At 39.8% G+C, this 17,243-nt stretch overlaps 1 protein-coding gene across 1 annotated transcript in view; it reads right to left on the minus strand.

Moving 5' to 3' along the window:
- EEIG2 (EEIG family member 2) overlaps positions 1 to 17,230 on the minus strand; it is a 93,015-nt gene extending 75,785 nt beyond the window's left edge. The window contains exon 1 of the mRNA XM_024742138.1: positions 17,056 to 17,230. Within this exon, the coding sequence (XP_024597906.1) occupies positions 17,056 to 17,195 (140 nt within the window). The 5' untranslated portion in view covers positions 17,196 to 17,230. The remainder of the gene's footprint in view (positions 1 to 17,055) is intronic.
- Positions 17,231 to 17,243: the final 13 nt, after the last annotated feature.

Consider the following 17,243-nt stretch of genomic DNA (forward strand, 5'->3'; position numbering starts at 1 on the left):
GCCCTACCTCCAAACTCCGAACTCCACACACCAGAGGCTCTCCTTTCCAGATGCTGCCTTTCCCCTTCTGCACAGGTCCTAAGCAGAGGCCCCGCCCCACACTTGAACATCGCCCCATCCAAAACCCTGCCTCTGCCTAAGTTAGGACCTCCGGGACCAGCACCCCTGAGGGGTGGCTGGGGGAGGGAAGGAATTCCTACACCCAGTGGGACCCACCCACGGTTAGGGGTCCAGTAGTGAGGGGGGAGACCCTGGGGGAGACAGTGGGGGAGGGGCATGAAGGAACAGAACCAGGCCAGTGCTTTCCCTGTGAACTGAGGCACCAAGAAGCCTGTTGGGGTCTCAGACCTAATCCTCTGACCTCTGAGCCTCCCTCCTGCCGCACAGAGCCCAAGCCCCGCCCCTACGCCCCCACCCAGGGCCCTACCTCTACATTCCAGATGCTGCCTTTCCCCTTCTGCACAGGTCCTAAGCAGAGGCCCCGCCCCACACTTGAACATCGCCCCATCCAAAACCCTGCCTCTGCCTAAGTTCCACCCCCTGCCTAAACTCCACCCCTATAGCCAAGGCTTGTTTTTTCTTTTCTTTTTTCCTCTTTTAGATTGGGGTTCTGTTATACCTTGTTGATTCACTGCTGTTGATTCTTTTATATTTTTATTTTTCCTAATAAATCTTTTCTTTTTCTAACTTTATTTTTTTCTTTATACTTCGTTAGTGATCTCTCCTTTTGGCTTGTTCCACCCCTCCACCACTTTTTTTTTTTTTTCTGTTGAGGTTTTATTTTACTTTGCTGCAGCTGTTTCAATTATAGTTTTATTTTTCCAATACAATTTTTACCTTTCTAATTTTATTTTGTTTTTTATTCTTTGATACTGTACTGCTCCCTTTTCCTTTCCTTCTTCTTTTTCTTTTTTTTTTTTGTTTTTCGTTTTTACTATGCCACAAAGCTTGCGGGATCTCGGTTCCCAGGCCGGAAGTCTGGCCTGAGCTCCTGTGGTGGGAGCTCCAAGTCCAAACCACTGGACTAACAGAGAACCTCAGACCCCAGGGAATATCAATTGGAGTGAGGCCTCCTGCAGGCCTTCATCTCGGCACCAAGACCCAGCTCTATCCAACTGCCTGAAAACTCCAGTGCTGGATGTCTCAGGCCAAAAACCAGTAAGACAGGAATACAGCAACACCCATCAAAAAAAAAAAAAAAAAAAAAATGACAAAAAAATTTCATACAAACGAAGGAGCAAGGTAAAAACCTACAAGACCAAATAAAAGAAGATGAAATAGGCCACCTACCTGAAAAAGAATTCATAGTAATGATAGTAAAGACGATCCAAAATCTCAGACACAGAATGGAGAAAACACAAGAAACATTTAAAAAGGATCTAGAAGAACTAAAGAGGACACAAACAGTGGTGAACAACACAATTACTGAAATTAAAAATACTCTAGAAGGAATCAATAACAGAACAACTGACGCACAAGAACAGAGAAGTGAGCTGGAAGGTAAAATGGTGGAAATAACTGCCAGGGAGAAGAATACAGAAAAAAGAATGAAAAGAAGTGAAGACAGTCTCAGAGACCTGGGACAACATTAAATGCAGCAACATTCGAATTATAGGGGTCCCAGAGGAAGAAGGGAAAAAAAGGGTCTGAGAAAATATTTGAAGAGATTATAGTTGAAAACTTCCCTAACACGGGAAAGGAAATAGTCGATCAAGTCCAGGAAGCACAGAGAGTACCATAAAGGATAAATCCAAAGAGAAACACGCTGAGACACATATTAATCAAACTTTCAAAAATTAAATACAAATAAAAAGTACTGAAAGCAGCAAGGGAAAAGCAACAAATAACATACAAGGGAATCCCCATAAGGTTAACAGCTGATCTTTCAGCAGAAACTCTGCAAGCCTGAAGGGAGTAGCAGGACATATTTAAAGTGATGAAAGGGAAAAACCTAGCCAGCAAGGATCTGGGTTACTCTACCCAGCAAGGATCTCATTCAGATTCGATGGAGAAATGAAAACCTTCACAGACAAGCAAAAGTTAAGAGAATTCAGCACCACCAAACCAGCTTTACAACAAATGCTAAAGGAACTTCTCTAGGCAGGAAACACAAGAGAAGGAAAAGACCTACAATAACAAACCCAAAACAATTAGGAAAATGGTAATAGGAACATACATATCGATAATTACCTTAAATGTAAATGGATTAAATGCCCCAACCAAAAGACATAGACTGGCTGAATGAATACAAAAACAAGACCTGGGGCTTCCCTGGTGGCGCAGTGGTTGAGAGTCCGCCTGCCGATGCAGGGGACACGGGTTTGTGTCCCGGTCCGGGAAGATCCCACATACCGTGGAGTGGCTGGGCCCGTGAGCCATGGCCGCTGAACCTGCGCGTCCGGAGCCTGTGCTCCACAACGGGAGAGACCACAACAGTGAGAGGCCTGCGTACCACAAAAAAAAAAAAAAGATATAAACTCTGAGCTGCCTACCACACATCATCACAGACCCTGCTTGCACCTCACATTCAAATATTCACAGGAAAGAGCTCAGTATTGGCAAGAGAAGGAATAAATTGAAAAAATAGGAATATCTAAAACAGAGGAATTATTACTTAACTTATAGTACATTCATGAAAGAATATTACATATGGCATTATCAGAATAATATGCTGAAGTGTTTAATATCATGGAAAATGCGTATACTATAATGTTCAGTAAAAGAAAAAAGCAGGATAAAAATGGATTGGAAGAAACTGGAAGGGAATATTTCAAAATTTTAACAGTAATTGTCTCTGATAGGTAACATTTTCTTCTTTGTAATTTTATGTATTTTCCAAATGTTCTACAGTGATCTTGAATTAATTTTAGAATCAGAAAATAAGAGGGATTCAGGGTCATATTGCCTACAAAATAAAACCTGGTCTTCACGAATGGCATCCAAGGCCTGCCAAAATCTGGCCCCCAGTGCAGTCTTGTCCTTAACTATAGGCCCCGAACATTCTCTGTTCCACTCCACCACCTAGCCACCAAGTTCTCAACACCATCCACTTTTATGGTTCTGTATTCCTGTTTATCAGGTCTGTTTTTCTCCTACCCCAAAGCAGGACATATTGACCCTGAACATCTTTGATCCCTAAACCATAATATAGAGCGGGAGGCAATGCTCAAAATTTTCTGTTGGATTAGCTAAGAAACAAAAATTCTACAAGTCTTTTATCCAGCTCATAATGAATATTAATGGTAGCAATAATAAACATAAAATTAGCTAAAACAACTCACTGGTTAAAATATCACACGACAAAGACTGCTATTGACTATAAATTGTCACAAAAATTAAGAATTCTTAACAGAATTTAGATAATGTAAAATCTGATCCTGAAAATTTGGACTTTATAAAAATAATAGCCACTGTACAGATTAGGTTACACTTGTTTTATAACTCATGTTCATTCTAAAATACACAGAGAAGAGAATAAACACCAAGGAAAATAATTTCATAAAATAAAGACTGAAGTGGCGACTTCCCTGGTGGCACAGTGGTTGAGAATCCGCCTGCCAATGCAGGGGACACCGGTTCAAGCCCTGGTCCGGGAAGATCCCACATGCCGCGGAGCAACTAAGCCCGTGTGCCACAACTACTGAGCCTGTGCTCTAGAGCCCGTGAGCCACACCTACTGAAGCCCACGAGCCACAACTACTGAAGCCCACAAGCCTAGAGCCCGTGCTCCGCAACAAGAGAAGCCACTGCAATGAGAAGCCCGCACACCACAATGAAGAGCAGCCCCCTCCTGCAGCAACTAGAGAAAGCCTGTGTGCAACAACGAAGACCCAACACAGCCTAAATAAATAAATTTATTAAAAAAAAAAAAAAAACGGCCTGAAGTGAAAAATAATAGAAATAGTTCAAATGCCTGGAATAGTGCCTGGCACATAGCAGACACTCAACAGATATTTGTTAAATAAAAGAATAAACTGGTATAGAAAATTATCCAAGGAGTTAATTAGATTGGCTTAATGGAGTTTTGTCAGAAAATGCTTTTTTAGATAGCCTTATTGAAATATAATTCACATACTATACAATTCTCCCATTTAAAATTTACAGCTCAATGGTTTTTAATATATTCACAGAGTACGAAACCACCACCACAATCAATTTTAGAACACCTTCATCACCTCCAAAAAAAGCTCATACCGTGAGTAGTCACTCCCCATTTCCCTCCAACCTCCCAATCCTAGGCAACCACTAATCTATTTTCTGCCCCTGTAGACTTTGCCTATTCTGGACATTTCATATAAATGGAATCATAAAATATGTGGTCTTTTGTGACTGGCTTCTTTCACTTAGCATGAAGTTTTAAAGTTTATCCATGTTGTAGCATGTATCAGTACTTTCTTTCTTTGTATTGCCAAAATATTCCACTGTATGGATATTCCACATTTTATTTACCCATTCCTCAGCTGACAGACAATGCGGTTGTCTCGGATTTTTGGTTATTATAAATAATGCTGTGAAAATCCATGTACAGTTTGAACAACATGGTTTTGAACCACACGGGTCCACTAATACACAGATTTTTTTTCAATAGTAAATACTACAGTACTACACAATCCATGGCTGGTTGAATCCTCGAATGTGGAACCACAGATACTGAATTTCTGATAAGGAGGGCCGACTAAGATAAGTCAGCGTGTAATAGGGAAGAACAAATCTGACTCGTTAGATTTATTCCTTTTGCTTTAACCTTTGTGCTTTGTTGCCTGTGCTTAGTCATGCTGGCTCTGAACCTTTTGTAAAAGAATGTTGCCTATAGCCTGAAATATACAGGATAGCCTATTCTCAGGGCTCTGACCTCTAAGAGTCCATTCATACAGAGATAAAAGGTTGTAGAACAGAGAATAATATTTGTTTTGTTGCACACAGGAAGATCATGACCTGACCTACCCGGACAGCTGCAAGAACAAAGGATTCCTTCACCAAGAAGTTTGCAACAACTAACAACGCTTCTCCCTCACTTTGCCTTTAAATGGTCCTGCAATAAACGTTTCTCTGCTCCAAATGCTCCGAAGTCTGACTTTTCAGTTTGTTTGGCCTCATTGTGCATCAGGCAAGTGCTCCCACCCCCTACCCCTGTGTTGTTCAAGTGTTAATTGAACAAGTTTTTGTGTTGATGTTTTCATGTCTTTTGGGGTATATTAGTGGAATTGCCAGATCACATGGTAACTGTTTAACATGTGAGGAATTGCCAGTCTGTTTTCTAAAGCGTTGCACTAGAAAATGCTTTCTGATGAAGATACAGTATTGATGTACTACTCTTAAAAATAGCTTTTGATAATAAACACAAGTCAAAACATTATCAGAGTCAAAATGTCCGACATTTTCATCCCATTTCCCCCCTTCTGGTTAAATCCTACTAATCTTTCAAAGCTCAGCTCGCAGGCCGCCTCTTCTAAGGAGTCTTCCCTACTTTCTCAGAATTAATAGCTCCATTCCTCCTTTCAACTGCTGTAACAATTTTATTTGTACACTTACTATATATAGGCTTTGTCACCCTGCCCTATATTGCATTTAACAATATATGTCAATATATCCCAATAAAGTGCAGGCTCCTGGATGGTAAAAATTATATTTTATACCAATGTTTACAGTAATGATTATTGTGAAGAATATATCATTTGAGATGATGAAAAGAGCTCATGCAAAGGATGTAAGTAAGCATCATACATACTATTTTCACAGAACAAACTTATCTTCAAGGTACTACACTTAATAAAAGATAAACTAGAGATAATTTTATCAATAAATGCTGACATTTGTTGATGAGCAACAAATAACATATATCTCAAGACATATAATGAGCAAAAATAATGACTTAAATAAGCAGAAACACAAGTAGGGGGAAAAAGAGGGACTTTCTTAAAACTGTTAAATAAAGATTAATTACCAAATAAGCCAATATGTCTATATTTTGTTAAATCATATTAGTTGGTAGAATGACTGAACGGACTCATCAATGCTCATTTTGCCCTGAATTTGCAGAAAATTCAGGGCAAAATGTCTCTAAATTGTGAAGTTAAAAAAAAAAAGAAAACTTTCAGGACTTCCCTGGTGGCACAGTGGTTAAGAATCCACCTGCCAATGCAGGGAACACGGGCTCGAGTCCTGGTCCGGGAAGATCCCACATGCTGCGGAGCAACTAAGCCTGTGCGCCACAACTACTGAGCCTGCGCTCTAGAGCCCGCAAGTCACAACTACTGAGCCCCCGTGCCACAACTACTGAAGCCTGTGCGCCTAGAGCCCATGCTCCGCAACAAGAGAAGCCACAGCAATGAGAAGCCCTCGCACTGCAATGAAGAGTAGCCCCCACTCACCGCAACTAGGGAAAGCCTGTGCACAGCAACAAAGACCCAATGCAGCCAAAAATAAAATAAATTAAATAATTTTTTAAAAAAGAGAGAGAAAACTTTCTTTTTAATACTAATTCACTTTACATGAATATATTAATATGTAAATAATTGGCTTGGCCTAATAAAAATTGGGGGAAGAGTGTAAAATATTTATTCATTTTTTTTTTTTTTTTTTTTTTTTTTTTTTTTTTTACCCATTTTTAATAATTGTGGAAAAATATAACAAAATTTACTAGCTTAGCCATTTTCAAGCGCACAGTTCAAAAGCTTCAAGTACGTTCATATAGTTGTGCACCAGATCTCCAAGAACCCCTTTCATATTGTAACACTGAAACTCTGTAGCCACTGAACAACAACTCCCCAATGCTCCCTCCCCTCAGCCCCTGGCAACCATCATTTTACTTTCTATCTCTGTGAATTTGACCACTCTAGGTAGCACATATAAGTGGAATCACACAGTGAATGGTAGGTGAATGGATAAAGTATAGTACATCCAGATATCAGAATATTATTCAGTGTGAAAAAGAAATGAGCTATCAAGCCATGAAGACATGGGAGAAATCTAAATGTATATTACTAAGTGACACTAAATTATTTTATATCCATATTAGAAATCTTAAGGCCATTCAGTTGTATGTATACTTTCCATCCCTGTAATCCACAGGAAAAGACCATAGTGCAAGTCCTGGTCACCTATTCTCCCTAAATCTCCAGACTGCTCTCTCCTACAGTTCTTTTCTTCTTCACCCTGATTCATTCTTCTGTTGCTGCTCTCTTTCCCAACTCATTCTACCACACCACCTGAAACCCTGGTTCCAGGGTTGAACAAACTCTACATTCTCAACCTCTTCACCTAACAGTCTACTCACTGCCTAAGTGAAACCTGGCTAGCTCGTGAGCACACTACTTGTGTTGAAGCTCTATAGGGGGTAGCGTTCTCCACTCCCATCTTCCACAGGAGGCAGCAATAGCATTTTCCTAACTCCTCAGTGCCACTTACAGGCTGTTACCTCTTTTCCTTTCAGCTTGAGGCACATGACATATGGCTATGTCACACTCTTCTTCTCCTAGTTAATGTCACACAGAAGTACCTTTCCCTCTCTCTCTCTCTCTCTCTTCACCCAACACCTGCAATCATACTGGCTATTTTAACACTGTGCAAATAACCTAACATCCTAGACCCAGAGTTCTTTGCCCTATGCCTATCCTCATACCATTTCAGTAACACCTATACCCTGGACCTTGCCTACTCTCTAGACTTTCTCTAGAGAAAGATGCAGGAACATGCACGTTGCCATCAATAAAATTCATGTTCTAAATTTCAGTTAGGCCTTGTCTTCGGTCAGCTGCTTCTCTCATTCCTTATAGAAGCTTTTCTGATTTTTTATCATTATCCTCATATCCCTCACTTCATCTTTTTTGGCTCCTACTGAGAAAGCTAAGGTCATCAGATGAGAATTCTCTTAAATTCCAGCCCTACCTAAGCTAACCTACTAACTTTGCATAAATCACTCCTTTGCTCTTGGTTCCCTAGATGCTTGAGTATCCAAGCAAGCCCAGACTTCGTGAAATGACCACTCTCTTCTGCTCTTTATGTGGCAGCAGTAATACACCACTATACTCACAGTACTTCCGGCACACACCACGCTGCTTTTCCTTGCCACTGTGTGTACTGTTCCTTCTACTGTTCCATCTCCTTCTCCAGCTAGACTGTTTTCGAAACCTTGCTAAAAAATTACCTGCCATGACACTTCCCCTGACCAACCCCCTCCAAAAAAAAAAAAACCAGTTAAACACTTCTTCCTACCTTTTCTTGTATTTATTTCTACTACTGTAAATTTTACACTGCATAGAAAATTTTTATAGGTAATTAAAAGAACAAATTTTGGTGAAATGAATGGTAGAAACAAGAAGTACAGGAATTGAGTAAGAGGTGAAATCATAGTAGGGACGATGAAAAAAGATTTCGTTCATTCAACATACAACGAATATTTATTAAGGACATAGTATATGAATTAAGTGTTGGAGGAAAGCAGTGGGTGGATTGTAGGCTGGGACAGATGTGGGCATAAAGCTGATGAGACATTTGCTCTAGATCTTGAAGAATGCTTGGAATTTCAATCAACTAAAAGAATGGTAAAGAAGAGGTGGAAATAGGAGAGAGTACCAAGGAGACAGAACACACATATTTGGCTAATATAAACTGACCAGTCTTGACTAAAATGGGAGGTTTAGAAAGAGCAGTATTAGGAAATAAAATTGAAAGCTTAATCATAGAAAACCTAGAGTTAGCAAGGGCCTTAAGAATCACCTAGGTCACCCATCCTTCTGATGAAGGGTAACATTCCTGACAAATGGACAAGGTAGCCTATTCACTAACTACCGTCTTCTTTTAAATGTTACAGATTATCTTTTCTGTTATTATATTGAATAGAAACATGCCATCTTTAACATTTCCCCACTGGTCCTGTTCTCTCCTCTGATGTACCCAGCCTAACTCTATTCCCTCTTTATGGGACAGTCTTTCAAATATCTTTCATTTAATTGACATGTGATCTTGAACAAATTGTGTTGCTTTTCTGCAGATCAACTTTCTCTTCTCTAAAAGAGAGAAGTATCAGAGGCTAACTGTCCTCTGATAACCGTCTTCCCCTTCTCTTTATTGTAACTGACTCTTTTGCTGGGCACGTGGACACCCAGCAAAGACGGCATTTCTTATCCTTCCTTGGGGCTGGATGTGTCCTCGTGCTCAAGTTCTGGTCAACAGGCTGTGAGCAAAAAGGATCTCGCGTTCCCCTTTCCTCCTTCCCAGTGGCTGGAATTCGGACGCGGGGTAAGCCAACTTAGTCCCTGGGGATGAGAATAACATCTAGTTGGGTATAACGGAGCAACCAGATAAAGAGTCAGGGCCCCTGATAACCTGATGGGTCAGAGCCACCACATCAGCTTGGGCTTTTTATATGTGAGAGAAATAAATTTCTACCTAGTTTAAGCCACTTGTTATTTTTCAAATATATGTGTTACAGAACTTGATCTATATCCTAACCCAACAGGAGGTAACACATCTATAAAAAGGATTTTGTAATACATAAAATTAGGAATGTAAAATATACATGTATACATGCTCAATTTTTAGTATTTGAACACCATCATCTTCCCTTGAGACTCACCCCAGTCTCCTGTTATGAACACAATTCGGGATTCCTCAGAATCTTAATACAGTTCCCTGGATCTCTACTTGATAATATCCCTCAAAGGCTGACACCCCAAATTGAACATTAATTCTTTATAAGCTGTGTACATAGAACAGCATATACTGCCCCATATGACTTCCCCATGTATTTAATTTGGGAATCTCTGTGTATTTGTCATTCTTAGCAAAGCTACAACGGATCCTTTCTCCAAATATCTGCATTCTTTCAATAAATATTTATAAACTGCCTAGTGTGCAAGGCTTAGACATACAATAGTGACTATTAACTTACTAGTGGAAAATGGCATTAATAACAGTTTTACAAGGTACAACAATCCAGTAATGAAACAATTTTGAGGACTTACAACTGGAAAGCCACACCTTGAAAACAACAGTACGTGCGTGCATGAGTACTATGTTTCTCATCTTTCATATACAATAACTTTGGGCAAATCTAAAGGGGCCAGGTCTAATGACTTGTTTAGTGGTATCACACACTGGAACCAGTTTTCTGAGACTAGCATTCAGAAAAAGTCATACTATATATATTTATCTACTCTTTTGTTAAAACATAAGAATGAGAAAACATGTAACATAAAATTTGAGAGGCAACAGAGTTTTGTGATTAAGAGCATATCATACCCTGGAGCCAGACTGCCTCCCTGCCCTGCCACTTACTAGCTGTGTTAACTTTTAGCACCTCTTTGGGCTTGTTTCCTCAGGTGTAAAATGAGAGTAATAGCAGTAGTAATAATAGTGATAATGTAATAATAGTACCTTCCTCCTAGGATGATTTTGAGGCTGTAAAGGCTTAGAAAAGTTCCTGACACATGCGCAAAGTGCTAGCTACTTTTTAAAAAGTACTAGCTCAATTAAGCGTCAGCTACCATTTTTATAGCTATTATAATAATGTGAATAGATGACCTCATTTCTGGTCAGGGTATAAATAATTTTGTGCCATATGGTCAAACAGCATTATTTTTTGTATTTGTTACTTATTAGTAATTTTTTCATCTTAAAAAAGTCAATTTAATGTATCAAAGGGCAAGTTAATAATATACATGTATCAAAAGTCTTAAAACTGCCCTTTGACTCAATAATTCCATTTCTAAGTGTGAATCCTAAAAAAATAACAGTGATGTGCACATCTTTAAGGATGCTCAATTTAGTGTGTTTATAAAAATGTTAATAAAAAAGAAAGCAAAGAAGAAAGACTATTTCAAAAGGGGCTTTGTTCAGCAAACCATGGAAATCCATACAATGCATCTATTAAAAATAAGTCTGTAATTGAATACGTAATGATATGGGAAGATACATTAAATGAAAAAAAATATAAGTATAGTATGATCCCACTTTGGTTTTTAAAAAAAAGTATGTGATAAGTGTGTGTGGAGGGTGTGTGTGTATACATATGTGTGTGTACGGATCAATAAAGTCTCCAAGGTTATACATCAAAATAATAAGTGATTATCTCTAGCTGGTTCATTTATATGCAATTTCTGTTCTTTTTGCTTTTCTATTTTGTAAGTTTTCCACATGAATATGTGTTATTTTTGAAATAAGGAAAAAAGTTACTAAAAAGAAGTACACAATGTGCAGTGAACTAAAATCTTGAAAACATGAAGATACTCTGGCCAAAGAGAAAAAAATGCCTTCAACTTGTTTACAAAGTAAAAGATCCAACACAGATATGCTCATAAGCTTCCCAGATACTCCCTGAATTCACATATGGTTTTCTGCCACAAGCTCATGTGAAACTTAGAAAAGTATTTAGCTACGAGCACAAAAAAAGATGAAAAAAATAAAGCAAACTTGGAAATCCAAAAAAAATACAGGAAAATTTTCTCATATATTTCTTTATTAAAGCAGACCAGAAATTATTAAACTTGTTCTGATAGTCTTAGTAAACCTCTAAAGTGATCTGAATGCTTTTACAAAGGAAGGGTGCTCTGAAAAGATTTTAATGTAACATTCTGTCTTTTTGAAAGGTCTTCAAAAATATTTTACTAGGCAATAATTTGGCTTCAGTTTATTAGATTATTATAATCATACAATGTATTTTCTGAGTGTTTTATTAACTATCGTATGTAAAAATCTGACCTTTTTAATAACATGTATTACATATAAATACCTTTTTTTAACATCTTTATTGAAGTATAACTACTTTATATCGTTGTGTTAGTTTCTGCTGTATAACAAAGTGAATCAGCTATATGTATACATATATTCCCATATCCCCTCCCTCTTGCGTCTCCCTCCCACTCTCACTATCCCATCGCTCTAGGTGGTCACAAAGCACCAGGCTGGTCTCCCTGTGCTATTCCGTTGCTTCCCACTAGCTATTTTACATTTGGTAGCATATATATGTCAATGCCACCCTCTCCCTTTGTCCCAGCTTACACTTCCCCCTCCCCGTGTCCTGAAATCCATTCTCTACATCTGTGTCTTTATTCCTGTCCTGCCCCTAAGTTCTTCAGAACCATTTTTTTTTTAGATTCCATATATATGTGTTAGCATACGGTATACAAATAAGTACCTTTTAAGTCTTTATTTTTTCTAACATCTTCACTGGATACACCTTCCCAGGAGAAACTGGATGCTTCTAAGATTAATTTTCATTAATAATCTTTAAAAGGGCAAAACGGTGTAAGGAAATTTTACATGAAAAATCCAGTACGCAGGCTTACCTACAATAGACCAGAGCTAAGAAATCCACAGTAAATATGTCTCCAACTGCTTATCAGCCTGTCACTAAGTGTAGTATGTTAAACATATAACTGACCTCCTCGTATCTCCCCAACGATATGTATATTCCCCTTGCAAAATAAAACAAAGATTCTTCCTGACTTCTTTACTCTGTCATGTCATCAAGGCATCTGTCATAGCATTTTCATTTCATCACTTACTTCCATGAGAAGCCTCCAAGTTCAGGTTCTTATTCACTTCTGCCTGGGTTATTTTAATAGACTCCTAATTTGTCTCCTCATTTCTAATCTATCCCCATTTGAATCCAAAGAGCATCAGCCCACCAGCCAGCTTAAACATCACTTTAATTACATTACAACCTAGCGCAAGAATCTTAGATTGACTTTTTTTTTTAAACATCTTTATTGGAGTAATTAGATTGACTTTTATGCTATAAGCAGTGGAAAGTAAATTCTTTATAATTGCATTCAATGTCTCTATCTTCTGCTAGAAGTTTAATGTGAACTCTCTCAGCAGTCAGGCTGATCTATCACCAACTCCTATTGCCAACTTGCTCAATCAGTCCTCCCACCCACACTTCCTTGTCAACGCCACTTCATCCGTCCAGCATGCACAACTGAAAAGGTGATGTGGTTTTCAGTAGCCTTTACAGCTGTAAACAAACTCTTTACCTTCAGAAATTCAACAACACTCACATATTGTGTGACCCACTGATTAGGCACTAAATCATACTGTCTCCTATCACCAAGCAATTATCCATGTATGATCTAATTTCATTAAGTAGAGGTAATTGCCTTATAGGCCTTTATATTTGTTGTACTTATATTTGTTGCCCTTGACAGGCAGCTAGAAACTTGGTAAATGCTCAATTAATATTTGGTAAACAATGAATGATCTTCATCTTTAGTTTTCGCACAAAACAAAATATACTTAAATATATTTATTATTTGCTATGCACCTCCAAGGCTTTTCTTTAACAAAATGAATTATTCCTTTACGTAGGTTCATGCATCAAGGGTCCCCACAACCACCCCCAGGTTCAGTGATCCATTAGGAGGACTCACAGGACTCAGCATATAGTCATATCCACGTCTAAGATATATCGTACATGTACTACAGCAAAACGATACAAGGCAGAATCAGCAAAGGAGAAAGGGGCACAGAACAAAGTCCTCAGAAACCAAGTGCAAGCTTCCAAGAGTTCTTTCTCAGTGGAGTCATCCAGAACACAACTTCTCCAACATCAAATTGTGACAACACATGTGTCTACCAAGGAAACTCATTAGAAATGCAGCACCTAAGGGTACCCTCCCCCCACATAGGCATCTCCGGGCTGGTCACGTAGGCACCCTCTGCCTAGAACAGGCCAAAATTCTAGACTCCCAGAAAGTATTCAGCACAAATCACACTGTAGTCTAGGCACAATGAGCCACTCCAAAGTTTGACTCACTGTAGGCAACTGCTGAACATTCAGGTTCCCAGATGCCAGCAAAAACACTGTAAACAGGCCTTTCTCAGGAAAGCAGTCTTGGGCCTGCTAAGTTAACCCTTTTCTGTGTAGTTCATTGCATATTTTTATGGGAGAAATTTTAAGTGTTAACTATATTTGATTTTTGAGAGGTACAGGTGATTTTTTTAAAAATTAAAATCTAGCATTTATTTAGAGATGCACTGCCTAGACTGGTACCCAAGAATGAAAAGTTATAACAATTTTTTTTTAAACTTAAATGCCTTTAAAAAATTTTTTTTATTGGGGTATAGTTGCTTTATTTTTTTACTTTTTTAAAGATTTAATTTTATTTATTTTTGGCTGTGTTGGGTCTTCGTTGCTGCACGCGGGCTTTCTCTAGTTGCGGCGAGCGGGGGCTACTCTTTGTTGAGGTGCACGGGCTTCTCACTGCGGTGGCTTCTCTTGTTGCAGAGCATGGGCTCTAGGTATGTGGGCTTCAGTTGCGGCACGCAGGCTCAGTAGTTGTGGCTCGTGGGCTCTAGAGTGCAGGCTCAGTAGTTGTGGCCCACGGGCTGAGTTGCTCCGTGGCATGTGGGATATTTCCGGACCAGGGATAGAACCTGTGTCCCCTGCAATGGCAGGTGGATTCTTATCCACTGCGCCACTGGGGAAGTCCCAGAATAGTTTCTTTACAAAGTTGCTTTAGTTTCTGTACAGCGAAGTGAATCAGCTATATATATACATATATCCCCTCGCTTTTGGATTTCCTTCCCATTTAGGTCACCACAGAGCACTAAGTAGAGTTCCCTGTGTTATACAGCAGGTTCTCATTAGTTATCTATTTTATACATACTAGTGTATATATGTCAATCCCAATCTCCCAATTCATCCCACCTCCCCTTTCCCCCCTTGGTGTCCATACGTTTGTTCTCTACATTTCTGCCTTAAGTTATGCAATTTTTAAATAATTCACATCCTTAAGTATTTCTGATTTTCTTTCTTTTTTCTTCTAAAATGAGGTAGCTTTTTGAAATCAATACTTTCATCGTTGCCAGGAGAAAAAAATTAAGTATAACATGTAAAGGAAACAAACCCTTTCAGACAAGCTCCTTATCTTCTTTTTAAATGTCAGTTGGTGCCAGAGCACTGTGGTAGCTGTTTTAGGTGCATCGTCTTACTAAATCCTCACAACACCCCCATAAGCCAGTGATGGTTTCTATTTTATAGATGGAAGCTTGGAGAGGCTAAGTAACCAACCCAGGTTTGCCATTGTGGAGCTAGGATTTAGGTTCAGATCCACGTCATTCCAAAATCTTGGTCTTAGCTTTACACCAACTACCTGTACCTAATAAGGAACATGCTCCTTCTTATGAATCACTTCCCTCCAAACTATATGGGTGTTGTTTGGTTGGTTACACAGAGCACTATTCTTAACCTAACTGACTTTGATTAAAGCCATGTTTTAGTTGGAAGAAAAAGGGGTAAATTTAATACAGGATATCTGCTTTTTCCTTTCCAATCTTGCAAATTCCAAATCAAATTACACCCCTTGCTTGTTAAAACCATTGGGAAGCTCCCTCTTCAGCACAACACACAATTTTCTCCTTTACATGGCATCAATCTGCTTGAAATTAGAGAGACTTGTATTATAATTTTGGCTTTTCACCTACCAGATGTGGGGACCTTGGGAAAGTCAGTTATGCTGAATCTCAGTTTATTCATCTACAAAATGGGGATCCCTACGTCATAGGCTTGCTGTGAGAATTAAATATGATATTTAAAAGGTTTAGCCTATACCTATTTGCTGAATAAATGACTGTCTGCAATACCAGAATAACTGATTTACAAGCAAGCCAAACCAATAATCTGAGGGAGAAAGGAGGGAGCAGGGAAGTATCCTGACCACCAGGTGTCACCACTGGCCCAGGAGAGCTGGTCTAACTGCCAGAGTGGTGGGTGGGGACTTTGCCACAGAACGGGGTAAGACTCTCATTTGTACCTACAGAACATTCAAGAATTGGCTTTGGACTTCAGCACCTTAAGAGCTGGTACAATATTTGCTCAACCATTCTGAGTTACAGTGTTCTCTTACCAATGTGTTAAAAATGACTGTGTAGATGTGTCATCATAGTTTAATCTAAAAAACTACCCTCAGCTGATTTTTTTTTTTTAATTCTGAGAATCAGTATTGCTTCATACGTCCTTTGCTTTGGCCAACTAGACATTTACATTTTTTGGCTTTCATAGGCTTCAATATTGCCACTGCGGACAATTTTCTGGTCCCAATTCCACAACCCATGGACATTATTTCCTTTACATTATTAATAGGGGTGACAGATAAAAGTAAAGCAGAATATTTTTTAGGGTAAAAATGAAGTCCATGAACAGCACATCTAAGCAAAATAAGCATTAACTATGAGCCTTATTCCTTGATCTCAGGAACTTAAAAGTTCATTTTAAAAAATTCCACAAATTTTCTCTTTTCTTAAGGAACATTTACCCTAGGAGAGAGCTGTCAACCTACAAATATCCCTGAAGTGACTCAAGGAACACTACCACTCCTGACTTGATTCTGTAACCTGCCAACGACACTCCCTGGGAGTGCCCAGGGGCTCATTTCAAAATGAGAGCAGGGCATTGGCTCTCCTGGTTCTAATTCCTCCCCACTGAGAGCCATTAGCGGTCGCCTCAAGACGGGCAATTCAGTGCGTGTTAGCGCGTAACTGGACACGCAGCTCTGAGATGAGGCACAAACTGTTGTCCTGTGCCAGGGAACACTTGACTCAAGCCTGACCAGGCCTACCCCGGCCTCATCCTGGACTCCAGCGCCCCCCAGTAACCAACACGGAGAAGAAGAAAGGCTAAAAGCACAGGCTTCGGTTTAGAGCGGGCGCTCTTGGAACTCGAGCAGTTCGGGTTATTTTTGTTTTAACAACAGCTCAAGTTCCACTGTGCATCTCACAAATATGGAAAGGTCTAAAGAGAAACCAGAAGCATCCTCTCCCTTCTGACCATCGCTCCCATTCCAAGAGAATTTAGGAGGGAAGAACAGATACCAGGAACCATCTGGAATCACGAGCACAGGTGGCTTACCCCAGCCGAGAACCCATTTGCAAAGCACTTTCGCAGATCGATACATTCCCGACAGATCTCAGACGGGTCCCTAGAGAAAGAACAGCTCCCGAGGCTGGCCGCCCTCCTGGAGCAAATGGGCCACGGAAAGAGATGCTGCCCATCCAACAAGCCCCTGCGGGGCAGGCGAGGGCGCAGCTGCTCGGGAGCAGCGGCCGGCGCGTTACCTGGGGGACTCGGCGGTGAAGCTGCCGCCGTCCAGCAGCCGCATCTTGCAGAAGAGGACCCCGTTGACGAAGGGCACCGAGGAGAGCTCCTCGAGCTCGAAGTCCACCTTAAACTTAAACTTCTTCTTCTTCATCATCATGAGAGCCAGACGCCGGCGAGCTGGGTGTGGGGGCGGCCCCAAGGGGCG

This window comes from Neophocaena asiaeorientalis, unplaced genomic scaffold (genome assembly GCF_003031525.2).
Source record: "Neophocaena asiaeorientalis asiaeorientalis breed wild unplaced genomic scaffold, Neophocaena_asiaeorientalis_V1.1 scaffold35, whole genome shotgun sequence".
Taxonomy (NCBI): Eukaryota; Metazoa; Chordata; class Mammalia; order Artiodactyla; family Phocoenidae; genus Neophocaena; species Neophocaena asiaeorientalis.